A 22,403-nucleotide genomic window follows, 5' to 3' on the forward strand; every position below is an offset into this window, starting at 1 on the left:
TGAACCTCAGAGACCCCTCACTCCCACCTTTACTATTATAAAAACCCAATTCTAATTGAGCTCTGAGCCCTCCGGTTAATCCAATACATTGGACATGCGGAGAGACCGAGTTTGCAAACTTGATTAAAATAAAGGCTCTTTGCTTTTACATGTGTGACTCGGTTTCCTTGTTGGCCTTGAGGGGACTTTGCAGAATTGGGCATAATAGTTCCAGGACAGGCTTCAAAGCTACAGAGAAACCCATTCTCGGAAAAAGAAAAAACAATCAGGCTACACTGGTGTTGAATATCTGCTCCAGGCCCATGTGTTAGAGGCTTGGTCCCCAGCCTCTGCTCTATTACTGGGAAATGGTAGAAATTTTAAGAAGTGGGAGATGACTTGGGATGTGTCCTTGAAAGGTTATTGAGACTCTGGTCCCTTCCTAGGTTTTGTCAATTTGACACAAGCTAGAGTCATCAGAGAGGAGGGAACCTCATTGAGAAAATGCCTGCATCAGATTGGTCTGTAGGCAGGCCTGTGGGACATTTTCTTGATGGATGATTGATGTGGAAGTGTCCGGCCCACTGTGAACAGTGCTATCTCTGGGCAGGTGGGCCTGGGGTAGATAAGAAAGCAGGCTGAGAAAACCATGGAGGAGTAAGTAAAAACGCAGCAGGGCTAGCTTCTCCTTCAAGTTTCTGCTTCTTGCCTTCAAGTTCTGGACTGTGACTGGGATATGTAAGCCAAATAAACTCTCTCCTCCCCAAGTTGCTTTTGGTGGTGAGAAGCATGAATCTAGTCTTAACAATAACAACCTGGAGTCAGATATGGAGGATGATAGCTGAAAGATCAGTGAAGAGAATGAGATCTGGGGCCCATCAGGCAGCTAGGACAAATGCAGAGCCAGAGACAGCACTGTTGGCTTGAAGATTAGGGTTCCGCCAGGGTTGTTGGGGTTATAGCATCCTTCAGGTTCCACCGCGGCAAGTTCTTCAATCTGCATTATTTTTCCTTAGCCTCCTGCGCCCCCGCCCGCCCGCCGGCTTCACAGAGAAACAGTTTCATATTATTCTCCTTAGTAGAAGCTCAGCTGTAGCTTCAGCTCCCTGTATCCCTTAGTTCAGGACCAGTCTGACCTTATCAGAGTACACCTCTGCCAGCCTATCCTCTCTAGGTGTCTGTTATCCCATCTGGAGAGACTGAGAAAAGAATGTAGGTTCCATTCACTATGACAATTAAGAAACATAGCTATCAATGGCTTTATACCTGCTCCATTGCAATGGATTCTGGGAAAACTGCTGTGCCTGCAGGTGAATTTTAAAGGCTTATGTGTGTCAAGATCCCAAAATGAACCTTTCCTTCTTGCCATAAAAATGAATGATGCTTAATAGCGACACACTTTAAGAGACGTATTATTTATTTGTGTGTGTTCCTGTTTGCGTGCATGCCTGTGTGTGTCTGTGTGTGTGTGTGTGTCTGTGCATGTGTGTGTGCCTGTGTGTGTATGTATGTGTGTGCTTATGTGTGTGTTGCCTGCGCGTATGCCTATGTTTGTGTGTGTGTGTGTGTCTGTGTGTATACCCTCTAAGGTCAGAAGAGTGTGTCAGATACCCTGTTTTCCAGAACAAATGCTCTTAATTGTTGAGCCATCTCAACTTAGGAGAGTGAAACCGTCTTTTCTCTCTTTCTTAGGAAGAATACCCTGTGACTTAGTAGTCCTAAAAATCTATCTTTTGCTTTTATTGATACATATACCAATATATAAATCTATATACTAATTATTTAACACATTAAGAAATTTTTGAAACCACAAAAGCTGTTTTTAAGAGAATGAAGGCAAAAAATAATCATCACGGTGAAACTTTCTTCCCATCACTAACTCAGCCACCTAGAACAAGGGATTCTGGGAGCCACATCACTGGTCCTGTGCTCCAAGATTTCTAGTATCTGCTGCCTTTTAGAGCAATGGCTTGTGGGAATGGAACTGTGAACTGGGGTCGAGACCTCCCTTTTCTTCCAAGGTCTCTTCATTGGGCTACTCTGGTAAGTGTGAGGGTTAAATCAGAGCCAAGTTTGTTTGTTTTTTTTTTAGATTTATTTATTTATTTATTTATTTATTTATTTATTTATTTATTATGTATATAACATGCCAGAAGAGGGCACCAGATCTCATTCTAGATGGCTGTGAGCCACCATGTGGTTTCTGGGAATTGAACTCAGGACCTCTGGAAGAGCAGTCAGTGCTCTTAACCTCTGAGCCATCTCTCCAGCCCAGAGCCAAGTTTTAATATTAACCCGAGAACTCTTCTTAGGAACAAGAGGAAGAAAACTTAGGCGTGTAAAAGAGAAAGTGGTCTGGAGACCTAGGTGGCCTCCTGAGGTATCAGGTGGCTTTCAACTGGGATGAGCTGAGGAAAAGCAGGGCCTGGCCTTGACCCAAGCCAGCCTCTGTCAGACTCACTATCAGTGAGTGCAGTGGGAACTGGTGTGAGCTAGGAATGGGAGGCAGGCTCGAGTTTTGGCAGTTTTCTATGAAGTCAGTTCTCTTAGGTAAGAAAGTTTTCCAAGTTCTAATCTTACTCTTGAATCACATCTTCATACCTTTCCTTATGAGGGACAGTGAGCAACTCTACAGTGGGTACTAAGTGACAATTGGCACTTCTCAGGTATGCCTAATCAAAGAGGAAAGGAATCACCAATCTCAAATGATGAGGGCTATTAAACCTCAGTTAATTGAGCTCACAGAGAAAATCGTAATTGTTAAAAGTTAGTTTATCTTGGCTGGGTGGTGGTGGCACATGCCTTTAATACCAGCACTTGGGAGGCAGAGGCAGGTGGATCTCTGTGAGTTCAAGGCCAGTCTGGTCTACAAGAGCTAGTTCCAGGACAGGCCCCAAAGCTACAGAGAAACCGTATCTTGAAAAACAAAACAAAAACAAACAAACAAAAAATGACTCATTTTTTGTCACTGCATTGACAGTGAGGATAGCACTCATAGCTCCCAAACTTGTTTGGAGATTAAATGGGTGGATAGCTACATTGTGCTTAGAAGGGAGCCTGGAGAGCGCCAGTGCCCAGGGAAAAGCTAACCCGCAGGTCGGAATCAGAATTGCAAATGCTGCAGTGTTCTCCTGCTCTCTCTCCAGTTCAGAGCAAACCCAAATGTCAGCCTGTGAAGCTGCAGGCTCCTAGAGACACAAGCCCAAAGTGAGGATGGTTGCAGGGGGTGGGGTGGGAGCACCCCAGATGGCTGTGGGTGTTGCTTTCTTAGCAGCACAGCTCTGTGGCACTGAAACAAATGAGCTGTCTGAGTCAGTCTAGTCTGCCATGGCGGCGATTTTCCAATGGGTTCCATTGCCATAATCAAAGGTTGTCTCAGGCAAACCACCAGCGCACCAAGGTGGATGCAGTGATGGGAAGAATGGCTGCCTGCCTTCCAGAATGCCTGACCCAGCCGCTAGTCTCCCAAGCAGGTGTTCGATGTGGGCAATAGCCCAGGAGTCCTGGGGGGTGAGCTTCAAGTAGAAACACTTTCAAGAGTCTCTGTTGTCACCATGGAGGAACTGGGGGAGAGTGAAGGCGTGTGTGAGAGCAGGTCCCTAGGATGTGGAGGTAGGTGGTGACCCCAGTCATGAAAATTCACAGTGCTGTGTGCTTTTTCCCTAATTCTGTATCTTGGCGCACAGAAACATACACTACCTGTCTCTTGCTGCTGCCTTAGAATTCTGACAATAAAAAGGCCATAGCTAGGATGGAGCCTATCCCAGTACCTTCCTTACCCTAGAATTTCCCGAAACTGAACTGAGTCCGCCAGTATTTAGAGTTGTAAAAGTATGCCTGCATGATACCAGGGTACTCAGAATAAAGCAATTCAGAGAGGGTCTCAGTACTTAACAGCTTTTATAGCGGCTGAATTACAAGACTAGGGCACTGTGTCTGGCTTTGTTTTTTTGTTTTTTTATTTGTTTGATTGTTTTTAATGTGCTTTCTGGGGGCTTGAACTCAGAATCTAACGCATACAAGGCAAGCATCTTACTGAACTAAGTTATCTGTAGTGACTTTCAAATTGTAAATGCCCTTTAGGAAGTAAACCCAGCAAAACAGATATATTTTAAGAAGTGATAAAAATGCAATGTCTCTAAAGGAGCAGACCTAGTCTTTGCAGCAGATTTAATATCAGGCCAAAACGAAATGAATTTGGTTTTAAAGTGTGCATTCGATTCCAACTCTTTAATTGGAGAATGGGAGCAAAGGTGGGGCTCTTCAAAATCTCCTTCACTCCTCTCTTCATTGTATTACGGCTATTTATTTGGGTGTATGTGTGCATGCACACACCATGGTATATGTGTGGAGGTTGGAGGATAATTTACAAAGAGCTAGTTCTCTCCTTCCACCATGTGGATCCTAGGATCCAATTCAGGTCATCAGACTTAGCAGCAAGCACCTTTACCCACTGATGCATCTTGCTGGATCTAGGATCCCTTTCTTCTCTCAAATCTACACCTTAAATCATGTACCAGGATCTGCTCAGCTTTGATGAGGGTTCTCAGGTTCTGCTTTAACTGACACAGTGGTGCCTTCTCTGAATGGTTTGCTGAAGACTTGGGCAACTTCTGACTTTGTGGCCGTTGAGAAGGAAAGTAGTGTCCTCTCTGGACACATTCATTTTTATGCTTCTAGGAGGGCAATGCCACTGCCCAATCCTTCCATAAGGTCACCTGGCGACTACAGTGAGGTAAGGGTGTGAAACCGCTTTATAAATTCTCCCTGTGGCGTAGACAGGCCAGAGGGCTTGCTGACAGCACCTCGCTACTGGAATACTTGCCTTTCAACTGGAAAGAACTGGTCGAAGGTGGAGAAAGTGCTCTTTGAAGCCTAAAACCTTAAAGAAACAAAGCTTATTCATAAGCAGTAAATATAGTGGGAAATGAACTAGATGTACCGAGCAGGCAGAGACTTTGGGTTTCAAAGGCTCCTGCTCCATCCCTAAAGGGAAGCAGGAAGTACACCTTCAAAAGGCACATAAGTAGAAGGGAGAGCAAAACCTGAACAGCACAAAATGTTTGTTTTCCAATTCTCTTCCTGTTCCTTCAAGGTGGGATGGATCTCACTCATCTTGAGGGCTCTTACTCCTTGTAATGCTTGAATTGCCCCCTAGCAATGACTTAGCATGGTCCATGCATTGTTTCCACTTTTGTAAATCAAAATAACGGTATCACGGATTAGGTAAAGATACAAAAGACTAAGGGTCCCCTTTGTTTGACCTAAGCCTGCCCTCAGATACAAACCTCCTCCAATAAAGTCGCACCTCCTAAGCCTCTCCAAACAGTCCCACCAGCTAATGTGTAAGTCTATGGGTGTTATTCTCACCACCGCATATGGTAGTGAATAGCCGCTTCACCTTGTGTGTGTTTGTTTATTTTATTGCATTTTGTCTGAAAAACCTTCTGCAGAACTAGACCCTGTGATAAACACTGCATAATATTAATTCTGCTCCATAACCATCTTTATAGCATATTATACCACCAACTGAAAGGGCATTGCAAATGGTGTTTGTACTATAATGACCATAGACAAGCCTTGAAAGAATAGTATTGGATTGTATAAAATACCTTTGACTTTCAGCTTCCTCTTGTTGCAATCCTAAAAGCAAGAGACAATGGGGCCTGGTAGGTATAGCAGGATGACCACAAGGACACACTAGAAAGCAGGTTCTAAGAGCAAGTGTCGCTCTGCATCATCAGGGCTTAGAACAGAGCTGAGCCCCGGTGAGATCAGCTCAAGATGGACAGAATGAGTCTGACACACAGATTCCTTACATCATCAGCACAGATGAGGCTCACCTTAGGTGTTTAAAAAAATCGCCACTGATTGATTGAGTAGCCAATCAAAATCAGAGACTGAGCTGATTTTTTTTTTTTTTTTTTTTTTTTTTGGTTTCTTGAGATAGGGTTTCTCTGTGGCTTTGGAGCCTGTCCTGGAACTAGTTCTTATAGACTAGGCTGGCCTTGAACTCACAGAGATCCACCAGCCTCTGCCTCCCAAGTGTTGGGATTAAAGGCATGCACCACCACTGCCCGGCTGAGTTGGCATTTTTATAGTTACATAAGAAATCAGTTCAATAATCATGTCTTCCTGCTCAACATTCTGTTTCTGATCTGGGCCTCGTGCTGCAGGCCTGTAATCCCAGATACTCAGGAATTTGAGGTAAGAAAATTGTAAATTCAAAGCTTGTCTAGACTACAGAACAAGCTCAAGACCAGCCTGGACAACTTAGTAAGATGCTGTCTCCAAATAAATAATAAAGCTGGGTGGTGATGGTACACATCTTTGATCAGCATTAGATGCTGGTCACAGTCTCATGTAACCAGGAAGTACACTTATATTTCTTCATGTTTCCTGGGAGACAAAATTTTCTGTAGACGGAAGTTTCTCTTCCACTCAGTTCCACAGTGGTTCAGTCCCAAAGAAACACACAGAGGCTTATATTAATTATAACCTGTTTGGCCTATTGGCTGAGGCTTATTATTAACTGACTCTTATAACTTAAATTAGCCCATAATACTTGTTTATATTTAGCCATGTGACTTGGTACCTTTCCTCAGTGAGGCATTCTCATCTTGCTTCCTCTGCATCTGGCTGGTGACTGACTCTCTGCCTTTCCCCTTTCCATAATTCTCTTAGTCTGGTTGCCCTGCCTATACTTTCTGACTGGCTACTGGCCAATCAACATTTTATTAAACTAATATGACTGATAAATCTTTACAGTGTACAAGAGTGTTTTCCCACAGTAATTGTTCCTTGTTTAGAATGACTGCTGTATTTTAATCACCCACCAAATAATTAAGTTTTTCAGGTTATAAAATAGATTGTCCAAGCACTACATAGATACTGCCTATGATTGCATCCTGTTTAAATACATATAAAGTCAGGAAGAACAGCAAACATCAAATTAAAGGATATAGTCAAACTTACCATTCTCCAATATAATTCTCCAATAAAACTTATTTCAGTCATCTTATTCCCCTACATTAGATTGCTTTTCTAATTATGCTTCATGTGGGCTAAAAATAGCAAATCACAATCAATTTCCTGAGTACTTGCTGACAGATGACAGGACAGCGAGTGTGCATGGAGAGAAAGAATTCGAGTTCTTAAATTTTCATGGGCACCCTTAACCTTAGGAACCAAACTGAATTCATGGCTCAAAAACAAAGGTAGGGCTATGGCTCAGGGGTAGAGTGGTCACATAGTGAATACCAGGCCTCAGGCTTGATCCCAGCACTGCAGAATCACCAATAAACACAAAACAGCCCAACAAACAAAGCTTGAAAAATAATAGCAACAGCTATACTTACAGGTGAATTAAAGACTTGAGTCCCCGGAAAGTATGTCTTGAAATGGACTTGATATTGTTGTTTTCTATGAATCTGCAAAAGGTGACAACATTTTTGGTCAGACAGCCACAGAAACCAAGGAGAACCTGTCCTGGGTCAGCGTTGTGGGGGGGGGGGTTGTCTTACTTACAAATATTCTAGATGTGGAAGACCAATAAAAGCGTCATCACTGATCACATCAAAGGAGTTGGATGTGAATAACCTGCTCAGAAAAAGTGCACAGTGAAAACCGTGAAACTGTCAGCCTATTGGTCTCTACTGCTTTCGTCCCTTAGAGAAACAGCTGGAAACAGCTGGAGCTTGACACAGATAAATGTCTGTTCTCTATAGTGTTGTTGATACAGAAAACCATGGCAGCTTTTCTCACTCCTGGCTGTCCCCTCCTGAAATGCTCACTGAAGGGGTGCTTGCAGTCCCTCTCTTCAGGTCATAGGCATCATGCGTTTTAGGAAGCATTTGGAGACACAAGCTGAGCAAGTAGGTAGCAGGTACGGCTAAATCTACAGCAAAGACACTAGGGGTCATTTTCATGAGGAAACAAGCTCTAGAAACTCCTGGAATGTCTTAAAAGCCCAAATAATGGAACAGTGGGAGTTTAATGCTGGGAATTGTGGGAGAAATGTGGCCCCATTACGCTGTGATAGTTCACAGCAGGTATAGTGAGCCGACAGTGGTCACGAATAGCAAACACCAGCTAACCTTCGTTGAAAACACAAGAGGCTGAAGATGGAAAATAACGGCACTTCGGAGGCATTTGAGGCCGTTTTATTACTAAATAATTAAAAGAAACACTGTTACTTGCACAAATTTATCAGCATTTTTTTTCAAAATCACCGAGGAAAAAGGACATCAACAAATCTTTTGTCCCACCCTGTTGAACTCTTTGGAGAAGGTGCCAGGTTTCTAACCAAAAACCTAAAAACAGGCATTTTTAGGCTAAATAATTTAATTGTGTGCCAGACAATTTAATAACAATGTAATAAGTCTGCTAGTAAATCTTGTAATGTTTTTACTTTGAGAGTGTAGGTTAAATGTAATTGCCAGTAATTTGTCAAGCAACTTCCTTCTGAGCCCGTTAAACCAGGAGATTTTACTTTCTGAAGTACTTTGAATTGAGTAATTTATGTGATAGAATAATCAGGGGAGGGTTAGACATGAACTGAATAGAAACTGATAATTTTCAAAGCTGAAGGATGGGAACACAGGTGTGAATTTTATGGTCAACTCTATTTTTAGAGACTTGAGATTTTTTTCTCCATATAAAAAATGGAGGTGGAAGATGAACCAGCCAAGTGAAACAAAATGACCTCTTCTGCTTCTTCCCAAACTATCAGTCCTGGAACGGTGCTGAGTTCGCTACTAATCCCTCTTCCCTCTAGCGTCATGACTTTTTCAAGTCACTCACTGGACTCTGCAAAGCCAAGAGCCACTAATCAAACACGTACTACAGCCTGTTCTTATTAAAACGAAGCACGAGGTTCATGACTCCCGTCACGACTCTGGTAATTGTCTCCTCTCATTTTATGGTTCTGGAAAGCCACACGATGCTCAGCCTCACTCCTAGGTAAGCTGACATCCAAAGGCTTGAGCAGGCTTTGTTTTGGTCCTTAAGGGCAGCTGCAACAGGGATGAGGAGAGTAAAATAGAGTAGCGGCGATACAGATAAGTGCCTCTCGGACTCGACAGTTTGCAAACTGCCCTGCGGTTCACCGGGGACACTCCAAGGTGCGGGAAGAAATAGCTCTTTCATCAGTACCACCCCATTAGGTTAAATCAGAAGCAAGACAGACTGGGAATGGGTACCAGTGGGTATCCCTTGTCTATGCATTGTCTATGCGTGGCACAGAGATGAAAGATGGGATTTCTTCTAGAATTTCTGTTGGCCTGTGCAGTACTTATCCTTAGTACAAGGATATGTGATAGTAACTGCTTCATTGTGAAGACTGGACAAATATTTGTCTAACAAAGAGGCTTTCACTTTACAGCACATTGCTAGATTACAACACTGGATGTAATCTTAGAGCCAGGACTTGCCCTTATTTGTTTTTGTGCCCCCCAACTCTATCCCATTTCCTGGTTTTGAAAAGAAAAATGTTTGCCAAACTAAATTTCAAAGGTTAAAGCCTCTGGCGAAAACTATAACTACAAGCAAAATATCCTAAGGAAAGAGGTCAGAACTCGATAAAGTACACGCTACGTGGTTAACAGAGAAAGGACAAAAGCCAGCTGAACAAATCTATGTAGGTAGACATCAACACAGTGGTTGTTCTTGGAGGGCGTTCTAACTGAAAGCAAGCACAAAGCCTGTCTCTAGGACGATAATAACATTTGATTTCTTAACCTGAGTGCTGGACCCAAGGGTGCTTATTTGTAAACAAACAAACAAAAAGCCATTGAGAAGTAGTGTACGTGTGATGGTGACCATGTCTTTGTGTATAATTATACTTTAATTTTTTTTTTTTTTTACAAAAGCTGAAAATGTTGCTCTGGCTGAGATAATAATGAATATCACAGTTTTTTGATTCTAAAATTCAATAGTGGTTTCTATGAACATGGGATTGTAAAATTATACATATATTCTAAATCTACTTGAGTGGTTTATTTATTTTATTGTTCAATATAAACTTGAAAAGACTCATGAATAGATCACATTCTATGAGGAAAATAAAACTCAAATTCTTAATTTTTATAGAGTCTTAAAAATACATTTTATTTCACCGGGTGGTGGTGGCACACACTTTTGATCCTAGCACTCGAGAGGAAGAGGCAGGCAGATTTCTGTAAATTTGAAGTCAGCCTGTTCTACAAAGCTAGTTCCAGAGCAGCAAGAATTAAACCCTATCTTGAAAAAAAAAAAGATAAAAGAGAAAGAAATATTTTGTTTCAACATTATGATTTGTAATTAAATCAGATAAATCAAGTATTCTTCTAACTCTGTTAAAGGAAATACTGCCTGCTGTAGCCCATGTTCATCCACAATAGTTCTAGACAAAGCAGGATGGCTGTGTTCTATTTTACATAACCTCTGTGCTTTTCCATGGATGATGAGGGTAAGAAAGACATAGTTTTTCCCTCTGACTAGTCAGTTCCTAGATTGGGTAGTGTTCCACCATCCAAATGGCCTGGCTCAGAAAAGTATTAGCTAAGACAATAATACCCTTCTTCAGTTTGTGGAACTGAGAGCTGAAACAAAGTCAGCCTGCAGAGGAGCTAAAGGAGAGCTCTTGAATCGATGACAATTCAGACGTGTATGAAAGGACCACATAGGAACTGACCGCATATGGAGCCCTCACAAAGGGAAGAGTGTTGAAGGCTGCATGGGGAGATGCCTGGATCCGTGTCACCTCCAAACAGCGCTTTTCAATCTTGGATGCACTTGGAATCACCCAACGAGCTTAAAAATACTGACAACTCATTCCCACTCTCAGGGATTCTGGCTAAATTCTACACTTGGAGTGTGGCCCAAGTTATTTTAAAGCTGCCTGAGTGGTGTGTGCAGCCAGGATGCATAGGGAGAAGCTTCTGGGTCAGTTGTGATACCCCGTGTACTCGTGGGGACCAAGAATCTTCTGATCCTTGTAGCAGTTGATGTGGGTCATAGAAGGGCTATGGGTTTCCCTGTCCCCCAAATATACATAATGTGAGTCCGCAGTCATAAGGATCAGATGGGACAAATGTCACCACAGGAGCCATGCCCTAGAGTTATTTGTGGGGACACAAGTCTGAATGGCCTTGTTACCCCAAGCAGAGATCAGTGGTCAATATTCCAGTCTGAAGCCGGGCGGTGGTGGCGCACGCCTTTAATCCCAGCACTCGGGAGGCAGAGGCAGGCGGATCTCTGTGAGTTCGAGACCAGCCTGGTCTACAAAGGGAGTTCCAGGACAGGCTCCAAAGCTACAGAGAAACCCTGTCTCGAAAAACCAAAAAAAAAAAAAAAAAAAAATCCCAGTCTGTAGAGGTCACGTGTGGTTTGCCTCTGTCCCAGTCCCATGAGACCTCTGAAATCTCTGCCACTTCTCTCTTTCTGTGGAAGGGAAAAACCATGCATGTTCCCACTAATCTTGGAGGGGAGAAATTGGGGTGGGCCTTGACCGCTCTAGTTCCCCTCAAGGGATAAGCATGTTTCAATATGTCATGAAACAGGCTGTGGGAGGAATGAGAATAGTTTTTTTCTAAGCCAAGGACGTGTGTTTCCTTACCAGGAGAAAGACCTAGAAAGACTGCATAGAACGAACTGAGAAAAAAATCTGAGAAACAACATCCTTTACAATAGTCACAAATAATATAAAATATCTTGGAGTAACTCTAATCAAACAAGTGAAAGACCTGTATGACAAGAACTTTAAGTCTTTAAAGAAACAAATTGAAGAAAAGATATCAGAAAATGAAAAGATCTTCCATGCTCATTGATAGGTAGGGTTAACATAGTGAAAATGGCAATCCCACCAAAAGCAATCTACAGACTCAAGGCAATTCCATCAAAATCCCAACACAATTCTTCACAGAGCTTGAAAGAACAATACTCAATTTCATATGGAAAATCAAAAACCCAACATAGCTGAGACAATCCTGTACAATACAGGAACTTCTAGAGGCATCACCATCCTTTACTTCAAACTCTACTATAGAGCCATAGTAATAAAAGCAGATTGTTATTGGCATAAAAACAGACACATGGATCAATGGAATTGAATCAAAGAGGCTGACATAAATTCACACACCTGTGAATACCTGATTTTTGACAAAGAAGCCAAAATTATATAATTATAAAAAAGAAAGCTTCTTCAACTCATGGTACTGGCATAACTGGATGTCATGTAAAAAAAATGCAATAGATTCATACTATCTCCCTGCACAAAAATCAAGTTGAAGTGGATCAAAGACCTCAACATAAATCCAGTTACGCTGAACCTGATAGATGAGAAAGTGGGAAGTAGCCTTGACTGCATTGGCACAGAAGACTATTTCCTGAATATAATATCAGTAGCACAGACACTGAGAGCAACAGTTAAATGGGACCTCCTGAAACTGAAAAACTTCTGCAAAGTGAATGACACCTGTCAATAAGACAAAATGGCAGCCTCCAGAGTGGGAAAAGATCCTCACCCATACCCTATGTGACAGGGGAGCTGATATCCAAAATATATAAAAAAAAAACTCAAGGAAGCTAAACATCAAAATGCCAAATAATCCAATTTAAAAATGGAGCACAAATCTAAACAGAGAATTCTCAACAGAAGAATCTCAAATGACCAAAAGATACTTAATAATTGCTCACCATCCTTAGTCATCAAGGTAATGCAAATCAAAAAGACTCTGAGATACCATATTGCACCTGACAGAATGCCTAAGATCAAAAACACTGGTGACAGCTTATGTTGGAGAGGATGTGGAGTAAGGGGAACACTTCCCCACTGCTGCTGGGTATTGACAGGGGTTTCTGTCCCATCAGGTCCCACATCTGTTTAGTCCCAAATAAACACACAGAGGTCTACATTAATTATAAACTGGTTGGCCTAGTATCTCAGGCTTTTTATTAACTCTTACAACTTACATTAGCCCAAAATTCTTGCCTGTGTTAGCGATGTGGCTTGGTACCTTTTTTTGGTGAGGCAGTCACATCTGGGTATGGCTTCCTCTGTGTCTGGGTGATGACTGCAGACTGAAACTTTCCTCTTCCCAGAATTCCTGTTGCTCTGCCTTTATTTCCTGCCTGGTCTCACCACCTATACTTCCTGCCTGGCTACTGGCCAATCAGCGATCATTTAAAATACAAGTGATAGGGTACAGAGCATTGTCCAACAGCAGCTGGAAGTGCAAACTTGTACAGCCACTTTGGAAATTGATATGGCAGTTTCTTAGAAGATTGGGAATCAATCTACCTCAAGATCCAGCTATACAAGTTGAGGTATATACCCAAAGGATGCATGCTCATACCAAAAGGACACTTGCTCAAATATGTCATAGCAGCATTATTCGTCTTAGACTCAACCTGGAGGCAACACCCCTCAATAGAAGAAGGATAGGGAAAATGTGGCACATTTACACAATGGAGTACTGCTCAGCTATAAAAACAATGACCTCATGAAATTTGCAGGCCAGTGGATGAAACTAGAAAAAAAAAGATGATTCTGAGTGAGGTAACCCAGACCCGGATAGACAAACATGGTATGAGATGTACTCAGCCATAGATGGGCATTAGAAGTAAAGCAAAGGATAACCAGTCCACAATCCACAGCCCCAAAGAGGGATGCATGGATTTCCCTAGGAGGGGGAAGTAGAAAAGATCTCCTGGGAGGGAAGGGAAAGAGAGTCTCCCAAGTACTAGGATTACAGGTGTGCACAGAACCCCAACTTAATATAGTTTAATGGATAACTGGAATTTCGTATTGCGGCATGCTATAATGTAATTGTCTAATGAAAATTCCAGTTTTTAACTACACACTCCCTTTGGATACAAACACTTTTCCTGTCTCTATTTCTCTAGATGGACTAGGAGTAGATTTCCACTGGATTAAGGATGCTTTTAAGTCCCTAGTTTTTATGCAGGCTTTGCCGATCACATGTTCGACTCTGGAGTACAGGCCTATTTTATCATCTCTTCACTAGCATTTAATTTATCACTTTTTCCCTATGAAAAATGACTTCGTAATTCACTTGGGATTTAGTCCCATGTATAATGTAAAGTAGATCATTTCCTTGGCTCTTTCCTAAACATTCTGTTTTTTGTTAACAATTAAAGGACCTCTAACTTGTGACTGTTGTTCTTTCCAAATGGCTACCATTTTCCTAGCTTTTTTCCTTCCAATAGTGAATTTTGGACTTATGTATTATACCCACTGTTTCTTAATATATTTTTTTTATTTTTTCATTATTACTTATTTTATTTCCCTCTGGTATCTATTGAATTTAACATTCAATCATATTTTTATTCTTTCTCTATAAACATGAAAACATGGAGACATATGACTTCACCACCGTGTAAAATATCAAGCAAGTTTTGATTAGTAACAAGCTTTAGATTACATATTTTATTTAACCATTATTTACAAGAATGCTTTATTTCTTTTCTCTTTCTTCATTCCATTCTTCTCTTTTCTTTCCTTTCTTCTTTCTTTCTTTCTTTCAACACAAGTTCTCACTATATAACCCTGGCTAGCCTGGAACTCACAAAGATCCATCTGTCCCGGCATCCTGAATATTGTGATTAAAAGTGTGTACTACCATGCTCAACTTAGAATAATATTTTTGAAACTGCCTTTTCAAAAACAAGCTTTCTTAAATTTAATTGACAATATACACTGTGGCGAGAGGCTATGACTTGATGAACTAAGGACTGACCCCACCCTGCAGTCCTTTCTTCCACTTGCCTCTGTATGGCTGTGTATGGAGCAAGGCATAGCTCTTCATCAACAAAACACTTTAGTGCCATGGCCATAATGTTGTTGGTGGCTGAGGTCCCAGTCAGATGAAAGCTAGGATCAGCTTTCAAAAAAAGAGTAGGCAACGTAGTCACCAGGGACCTTAGGTTAAATAGAACCTGTGGTCAGCAGCCGAGAAGTGAATGAGTGGCAAGGGGTCTGAGAAGCAAAGTCTGGCTGTAGGCATTCAAGGCTAAGGCTGCCCTAGGAGCAGCTGACAATACAGAGACAAAGGTCCATTTAGAGAGAGGATAGGGCAGGCACAAAGAGTCCAGAAGTGGCTTCTTGCCCTGGTTTCTTCTTCCAAAGGTCAAGAAAGGAACACCACAGAAGAACCAAGCTTACATCTTGATTTCCCACTTGGCCATAAATCGTCTGTGTATCCTAAAGCGTTCCAGTTCTCTGTCGTATTAAAGGAAGGGACTGGATGAGATAGTTTCAGAGGTTACAATTAATTCTAAAGACATATGAGTCTAGGTCTCCTGACCCAAAGATACTCACTCAGAACCTCTGTACCGCCTGAACATCTTGACTGCCATCAGAACTGTCACGGCCCCTGAAAGGTTCACCCCCATTCTTTCACCTAGAACAGGTTCTCCTGGCAACAGAGGTGAAAAAGACTTTCCTCATCCATCCCTCTCCCGTAATGGATGAAGGAGAGAAGGACCAGCAGTGGCACTGGTTGCCACCTGGATATGGATATGGAACCAGATTTCAAAGCGTGTTTCTGCCACTTACTATTGCATGTTAACAAATTAAGAATGAATATGCTCGCGCTCTGTTAAAAATGAGAATTATAATAACAAAAGGACTCCCTGGATGAGCCTACAGAATCCTGGGAGAGAATGTAGCTGAGCATTGTCTCTGGGGCTTCTGCCAGGGAGCAGCTACACAAAGAAAACAGGGATGGGAGAAACTCAGTTTCAGGGAAGTCATCCTTGCCAGATTAAGACTGAAGGTATGGTCCAAGCTATCAGGCATCCATGGGCAGTGTATAAAAACACACAGTACATATTCAGGTTCCTATGGGTCAAGGCATGCATGTACTATCTATGCATTAAGGAGAACAAACTGCATCCGTTCCAGCTGTTGGGGGCTGTGGCAGCACTGCTGGCGGGACTTGCCAAAGCCTTTAGAGCCTTGCTTAACCAATTCAGACTCTCTGGCTGTTGGTAACGTTCATTATCCAAAAAGAGCAGGGCTGACTGAAGAATAATTAACAATAGGCTGGTGATTCACATCAGCTAAGCGCCCCTGTTCTGAGTGCATGTGTCATGTGAATAATTTACTTTAGAATATTTTAAAATATGTTCTTAAGACAGAAAAGCGCTCATGTGGGAAGCATTGAGGAAGAGCACATTGTTTGACAGTTATTTTTGACTCTCACCCTTGAAAAATATTTTCAATGTAATTCAGCTGATCCTTAAGTCGTCTACCAAAGGGTGTGTGTGTGTGTGCTCTAAAGACATAAACTCTAATACCACCTTAGACAGGTGAAGAAACTGAAGCTGGCAGAGGTTAAGCAATGTGATCAAGCTGTATTTTTTTTATCACTAGTGGGCCAGGATTAAAATATAGATTTCAAATCTGTAAGAGTTCCCTGGGCACATGCCCACCCCCTTATGATATAGTTCATTAACTCTCATCTCAGTATATTCAAAATGTGTTCTTTCTAGAAACTGGCACAGCCACCAACAGCTCCCTCTCCCTGTGTTTATATGATGTGTTTATATGATCTAGCTCCCAGGAGCACCAAGGAGTGATTTAAATTTTATCTAAAGTCAGATCTGTACCAGACCTCATCTTCAGCAGCTCAACGTCTCTTTTATCCTCAAATGCATACGGCGATGTGGGTTTTATAGTCTCCACTTAAAACATAAAGAAAACCGAGGTGAGAGGGAGTAAAATAATTTAAATCTTGCAAATGGTATAGGTATAATTCTGCAATTCCTGCATGATTGTCCCACTGGGACTGGTTAACGTCCATGAGCACAGCTAGCTTCCTTACCTTGGTCCCACCAGCTCTGCCCAGTAGCCACAAACTGGGACGGCTGACCAATATTTCCCAGGCTGCATAAGAACTTCCAGGTACTGAGAGGGTCACACACAGAAGAAATGGCAGCTGAGCTTAGTAGAGTGGGTTGAAGAAACTCATCCGGGTGTTTAGCTCTGCAAGTCCTCTCTTTCTTTAAACAGAGCCTCTTCAAAGGGAAATTAAACATGCAAGTTCCCAATCTCATTGGTAGCATGACCTGTCAATCACTGAAATCTACACAAACTGAGTCTCCCATGGAATGTATCCAGGGCAGCTCTGGCTCAGTGACAAAGTAAGCAATAATGACAAAACTAACTTCCGTTAAAAGCAACAATACAGTGAGAGTACAACCAAGCTACGGAGCCTTTTGCTTGACGATTGAGCTGCAAGTCATTATCCAAGTAGATGAGCTAGACCATCGACTTGGAGGTCCCTAAGGAAAAGACAGACATATGCCAAGCTGCTTGACCAGGTGGATAGGCTGGTGGTGAGGCACGACTCTAACAAAACCATTTTGAGTCATCCCCTTATGGACCAGATGGCTTCATTTCTCCTTTAGAGTGATAGACGTGCCCCATCCATGACTCTTCAGAACAAAGTGAGATCTAAATAAGTAAGCTAATAACTGAGTTTTGTGTCTGGACATTTTCAAGAGACGTTCCATAAAACCCGTGTTCTAGGGAAGGTTGAGAAGAATAGAACAACTTTAATTACAGAGTCTTCTCTAAGTCAAGGTGCATTGTGAGCAACCAATCAGGGATGGAGATGCAGTTGTCCTCACTGGAGCATCCAACCCACTCCTTGGAGAATAACGGTTCCCCTGGCCACAGGCTTGGAGAACACTGCATTAGGGTGGAGCGCCGAAGGAAAGAAGGGCCTTTTCTTTTACTGTTTTATTTCTTTTCCTGTCAGCTTGCCTGCCTCTCTTTTCAAGCAGGGAGACCAGAGCTTAAACATACAAATGAGGGCTGAAACCTAGGCAAACTAGGAAAGCCTTGCCAGCGATGCTGCTGCTCTTTCAGAGAGCATTTGGAACTCCTTTGCAGTCATTGTCCCCAGGAATCGGGGCACATTTCCCCTGAATAACCTTGTTAATGGCAGAGGTTGACCCTTTGAGAGGGGGGTTGGTTTGGGGAACAAAGCTACGCAAAGTCAAACCTGCCCGAGATTATTCCTGTCAGAAAGAAGTAAACAGAAGTGGTTAACAGTAAGGGCGAAGGTTTCAGCTCCGCTTCTGGAGCTTATTAGGGTTCAACAGACAGTGAGGGGCTACCTGGGCTTACACTTGCTCTGTACTCGGTACTTCCTCCAGAGAGAATTCTGTGCACTTTGGAAGGTCATGATGATGAGATAAAAATTGAAATACAGAGTGAACAGCACCAGGCAATGTAAAAGTAACCAATGCCTCTAGTCAAAACTTGACTGGTTTTATTGTGTAGCTTGTAAACTTCCAGTGAGGCCTCTTAAAGAAGAGCAGAGATACTTAGCTGTGGAAGCGTGGGATGAATCCGTTTGTTCTTATGGATTTTAGCTTCTATGTTTTAGAGATTCATTTGATTCTTTTTTCAAAAAGTGTATGTGGATGTATGCGTGAGTGTGTGTATGTGTGTGCATGAGTGTGTGTGCATGAGTATGTGTGTCATTGAATGTGTGTAGATGTGTGTGTGCATGAGTGTGTGTATGTGTATATGTGCATGAGTGTGTATGTATGACTGTGTGTAGTATGTGTATGAGTGTGTGCATGTGAGTATACTAGTGTGTGTATGTGTGTATGCACATGAGTATGTGTGCATGAGTGTGTGATTGAATGTATGTATATGTGTGTATGTTCATGAGTATGAATACATGAGTATGTGTATGCATGAGTGTGTGTGATTGAATGTGTGTATGTGTGTGTGCATGAGTGTGTATATGTGTGTATGAATATGTGTATGTGTGTGTACATGAGTGTGTGTTTTTGTACATGATTATGTGTATGTGTATAGTGTGTGCACAAGTGTGTATATGTGCATGAGTGTGTGCACATGAGTGTGTATATTTGTGTATGTACATGAGTATGTGTGTGTATGTGTGCGTGTGTAGAGGCCAGGGGTTGATATTGGGTGTCTTTCTCTATTGCTCCCCTCCTTTGTTTTTTGAGACAGGGTTTCACACTGAATCCAGGGCTCACTAATTCAAAAAGATTAGCTGGCCAGCAAATTCCCAGGATCTCCCTCACCTCTTCCTTCCCAACACAGGTATGAGCCACCATGCCTAGAACTTTTACCAATTCCTGGGGCTTAGGCTCAGACCTTCATGCTTGAGTGATGAGCACTTATAGACTGAGGCCTCTCTGCAGCCCCCGCGCATTGCTTTCTCATTGCACTTTACATAGGCAAACACCCGCCATCTTGCTGTGGATCCAGCAATTCCTTCTTGATCTTAGACCCATGGGAGAGACACTAAAATACTGTTTCTTTTCAACCACCACATACAAGTCCCAGTTTGGCCCCATTTCACTATTTCGGGGATTGGTAATTATATCACTTATTTTGACTTATTTTTGGTATAGATACTGGGGACTGAACCCAGGGTGTCATGAAATCAATACATTAGTACTTTTAGCAATAACTATAAAGCCAAGTCTATATCAAGAGTTCTTTTAATTACCAATCTAATTTGTTGGCTTGTGAGAATTGATATAATAATTTTATGTTACTTTAACAAAGTGATTTTCTATGATATTATAAATTGTTCATAGATTAGAATATAATAGATTTTTTAAATATATTTGAATTTTTATTTTTATTAGATGTATTTATTTTGTGTGGATGAGTATGTAGGTCCACCATGTGTGTGCATTGCCCACAGAGGTCAGAGGAAGGTCTTGGAGCCCCTAGAACGGAGTTGTAAGTGGCTGTGGACAAAAGGTATGGGAGCTGAGAACTGAACCTGGGTCCTCTGCAAGGGCAAGTCGCCTTAACCATTGAGCCATCTCTCTAGCCCCACAGAATAGAATAGAATTTGAAGATTGGATGAAGCCTACGCATTACCACGAAGTCCCCTACATGCCGACTCATGCTCTGTTTTGTCCTTGTCCTGTTTAGAATATGCTTTTCCCTAAAGGTTAGGAGGATAATGACCACATGTTCATGAACCGCATTGCCATTAGCAATAATCCATGAGAGACAAGATGTCACTTTTAAGTAAGTCATATCTTCTCTGGATTGTCTGTCCCTTCTGCTTTCTATTGTCTCATACCCAAGTACTTTCTTCGTTTATCTCGTCACCCCAAATAGCATTTGAGTTTTAAAGCCATAACTTATGTTTCCGTTGGTGTTTTATGCTTATGAAAGCTGAGGCCCGGCAACATTGTGTGCCCTACCCAATGTGACACAGTCCATTTATGGTCAAAGTGGACTTTAGACTCCCATGTCCTAAATCCTAGTTTAGACCTCTTTGCATCCTACTTTTGGGGCACTCATCTGAGGAATAGCTCAGATGCACTATTTTAAGCAAAATGGGACATGTTTTACAAACTGTGGTTCTGCTTATTTATTCATGAGGGAGAAGCGAGGCTAGACATTTTTTTATAAATAAACAACATGCATTTCTTATTTAAAAGAAATTGAAGGCAAGATTTCTCAGCACATCCTGAGACAGACCTGTGCATAGTACCACAGAACCTTAAAGCTGGGGTTGTAGATTGACTGAGATGATACAACAGGATCATAGTGGGAGGCTATGATAGGTTCAAGATAAGAAAAGAAAGAAACCAACCACGGTCATAAAGCCAGGTTTTGCTGATTTTAATCCCTACTGCTACCCAATGCAATAGGTTCTATTGCATATTACACATTTCATACTCATAATATCAATGCCTTTCTGTTTTCTCCAAATCATACAACTAGTAAGCATCGAAGAGGGAACTGGTACTCAAGAGTGTCTGACCACAAAGCTACCAATGCTTGCCTCATTGCCAGCTCATCAAGGAAGCAGGGGCGACTTCGTTGCTCCCACAGAGAAGCCCCTGCAACAGTACCACTGCCCATGTTAGCATCTCCACTAGCTGGCATCCCCGCCACCACCAATGCCAAACATGGTTCTGACCTCAGATGATCAGGGTGACCGTGCATGCAACATGGTTCTGATCATAGATGATCAAGGTGACCTTGCGTGCCAATCCCTTTTGTGCCCCTCACAATGTCCAGCCTTGTACCTGCTGGATGGTAGGATCCCCAAACCCATTTACTCCAGTGAGAATCTCCTGCTCTGGCTTTGTTCCTGCTTGCAGCTACACAATAAATACTCATCTCCCCGGGTACCCCGGTCGCCAATAAACACTGATTTTCACTAAGCAGTTACAAATAAACTAGAAAATTATGTGTTTATGATTTTCTCATTTTAATAATACATCTCTACTGCGTCTGTTTGGGTGTCCCTCTGGACAGGGTAAATGGGCTATTTACCCTTCACAGAAGAGAGAAACGTTGGCACCTGCAGGCAAGCGAAGAACCCAGGAAGCTAAATGTGAAGCAAAGTGGGAGGACAAAAGGAGGCTAAAGACAAAGGGGGTCTCAGAGAGGCTAGATGCTTTGTCTCGGAAATGCTGGCAGTCTCTTTAGAAGAACTTTGAATATCTCTTCGCATTAGTAGTGTGTGGGTGGAGGGGGGAGTTTTTAGGTCACTTGTCAGTGACCTACCATTTCCTGGTACTCTATTAATTTATGTGAAATTGGGGTATATAAAACTTTAGAAAGGCTGAAAACATGACCAAGGTCCGAAAACAAAATGTCTCATTAGAGGTCTGTGGCTATAGGGATTGGCATCAACAAATACATAGGAAGCAAAGTTTGGCCTTCTATCGTGCCAAGACTCTTCCCTTAGCATGGCTCACTGCCCACCCTAGATGTCAGTCACAGACTAGATATAAACACAACTAAGTCACAAACCAGAATATGAGAAACCATGCTAGGACGGAGACTCCTCATTCTCTCACGTGGTAGTCCCTGGTGGATATGGGGAGGGAGAGGCTAGGGTCAGTGTTGTGACCGACAGTCCAGAACAACAGGAAAGAGCCAAGTGCTATTAACATCAGCTCCGACACTCTGTTTTTCTCCCTTCCTAGGAACCATTAAAAGCTTCCAAGCACTTGGGTGGCACAATGAGAGCTACTGTTGCAAAGAAGGTAACACTAATGGCTGAGGACTCTGATGGAAAGCTGGGGGTGGGGGCAGTGCTGCAGAAGCCTGGAAGTCCCTCGGCAGGAAAAGTCTGTGTGAAGAGGAAGAGGCAGGTTCTAGGGTTGGGGTTGCTCACAGGGGGACTTCCCAGGTGAAAGTGGGCATCAAGGGAGGAGGGGCAGGTCACCGTCAGGCTTCTGGCCTGAATAACTGGAAGGGTAAAATGTGCTTTTCAATGAAAGCACTCCTCCCTCAGAAGCCGTTTGCACAGACGGAAAATCAGCTCATGGGGCTGGGGTGTAGTCGTTTAGTTGGTAGAATGCTTTCAGAGCGTGCATGAAGCCCTAGGTTTGATTCCTAGCACCACAGGGTAACAGAGTGTTGTGACCCACAGTGGTGGTGTGGGGGT

The 22,403-nt window shown here is 42.4% G+C and overlaps 1 protein-coding gene across 2 annotated transcripts in view; it reads right to left on the bottom strand.

Annotated features, from left to right (window-relative positions):
- Lgi1 (leucine rich glioma inactivated 1) overlaps positions 1 to 22,403 on the bottom strand; it is a 41,265-nt gene that overhangs the window by 13,704 nt on the left and 5,158 nt on the right. Inside the window, exons 3-4 of one of the 2 annotated variants that reach the window (XM_057777510.1) lie at positions 7,507 to 7,578; positions 7,338 to 7,409 (exon numbers count right to left, since the gene is read on the bottom strand). In XM_057777510.1, coding sequence (XP_057633493.1) covers positions 7,338 to 7,409; positions 7,507 to 7,578 — 144 coding nt within the window. The remainder of the gene's footprint in view (positions 1 to 7,337; positions 7,410 to 7,506; positions 7,579 to 22,403) is intronic. The other variant, XM_057777511.1, reaches the window with a different exon arrangement.

This window comes from Chionomys nivalis, chromosome 8 (genome assembly GCF_950005125.1).
Source record: "Chionomys nivalis chromosome 8, mChiNiv1.1, whole genome shotgun sequence".
NCBI classification, from domain to species: Eukaryota; Metazoa; Chordata; class Mammalia; order Rodentia; family Cricetidae; genus Chionomys; species Chionomys nivalis.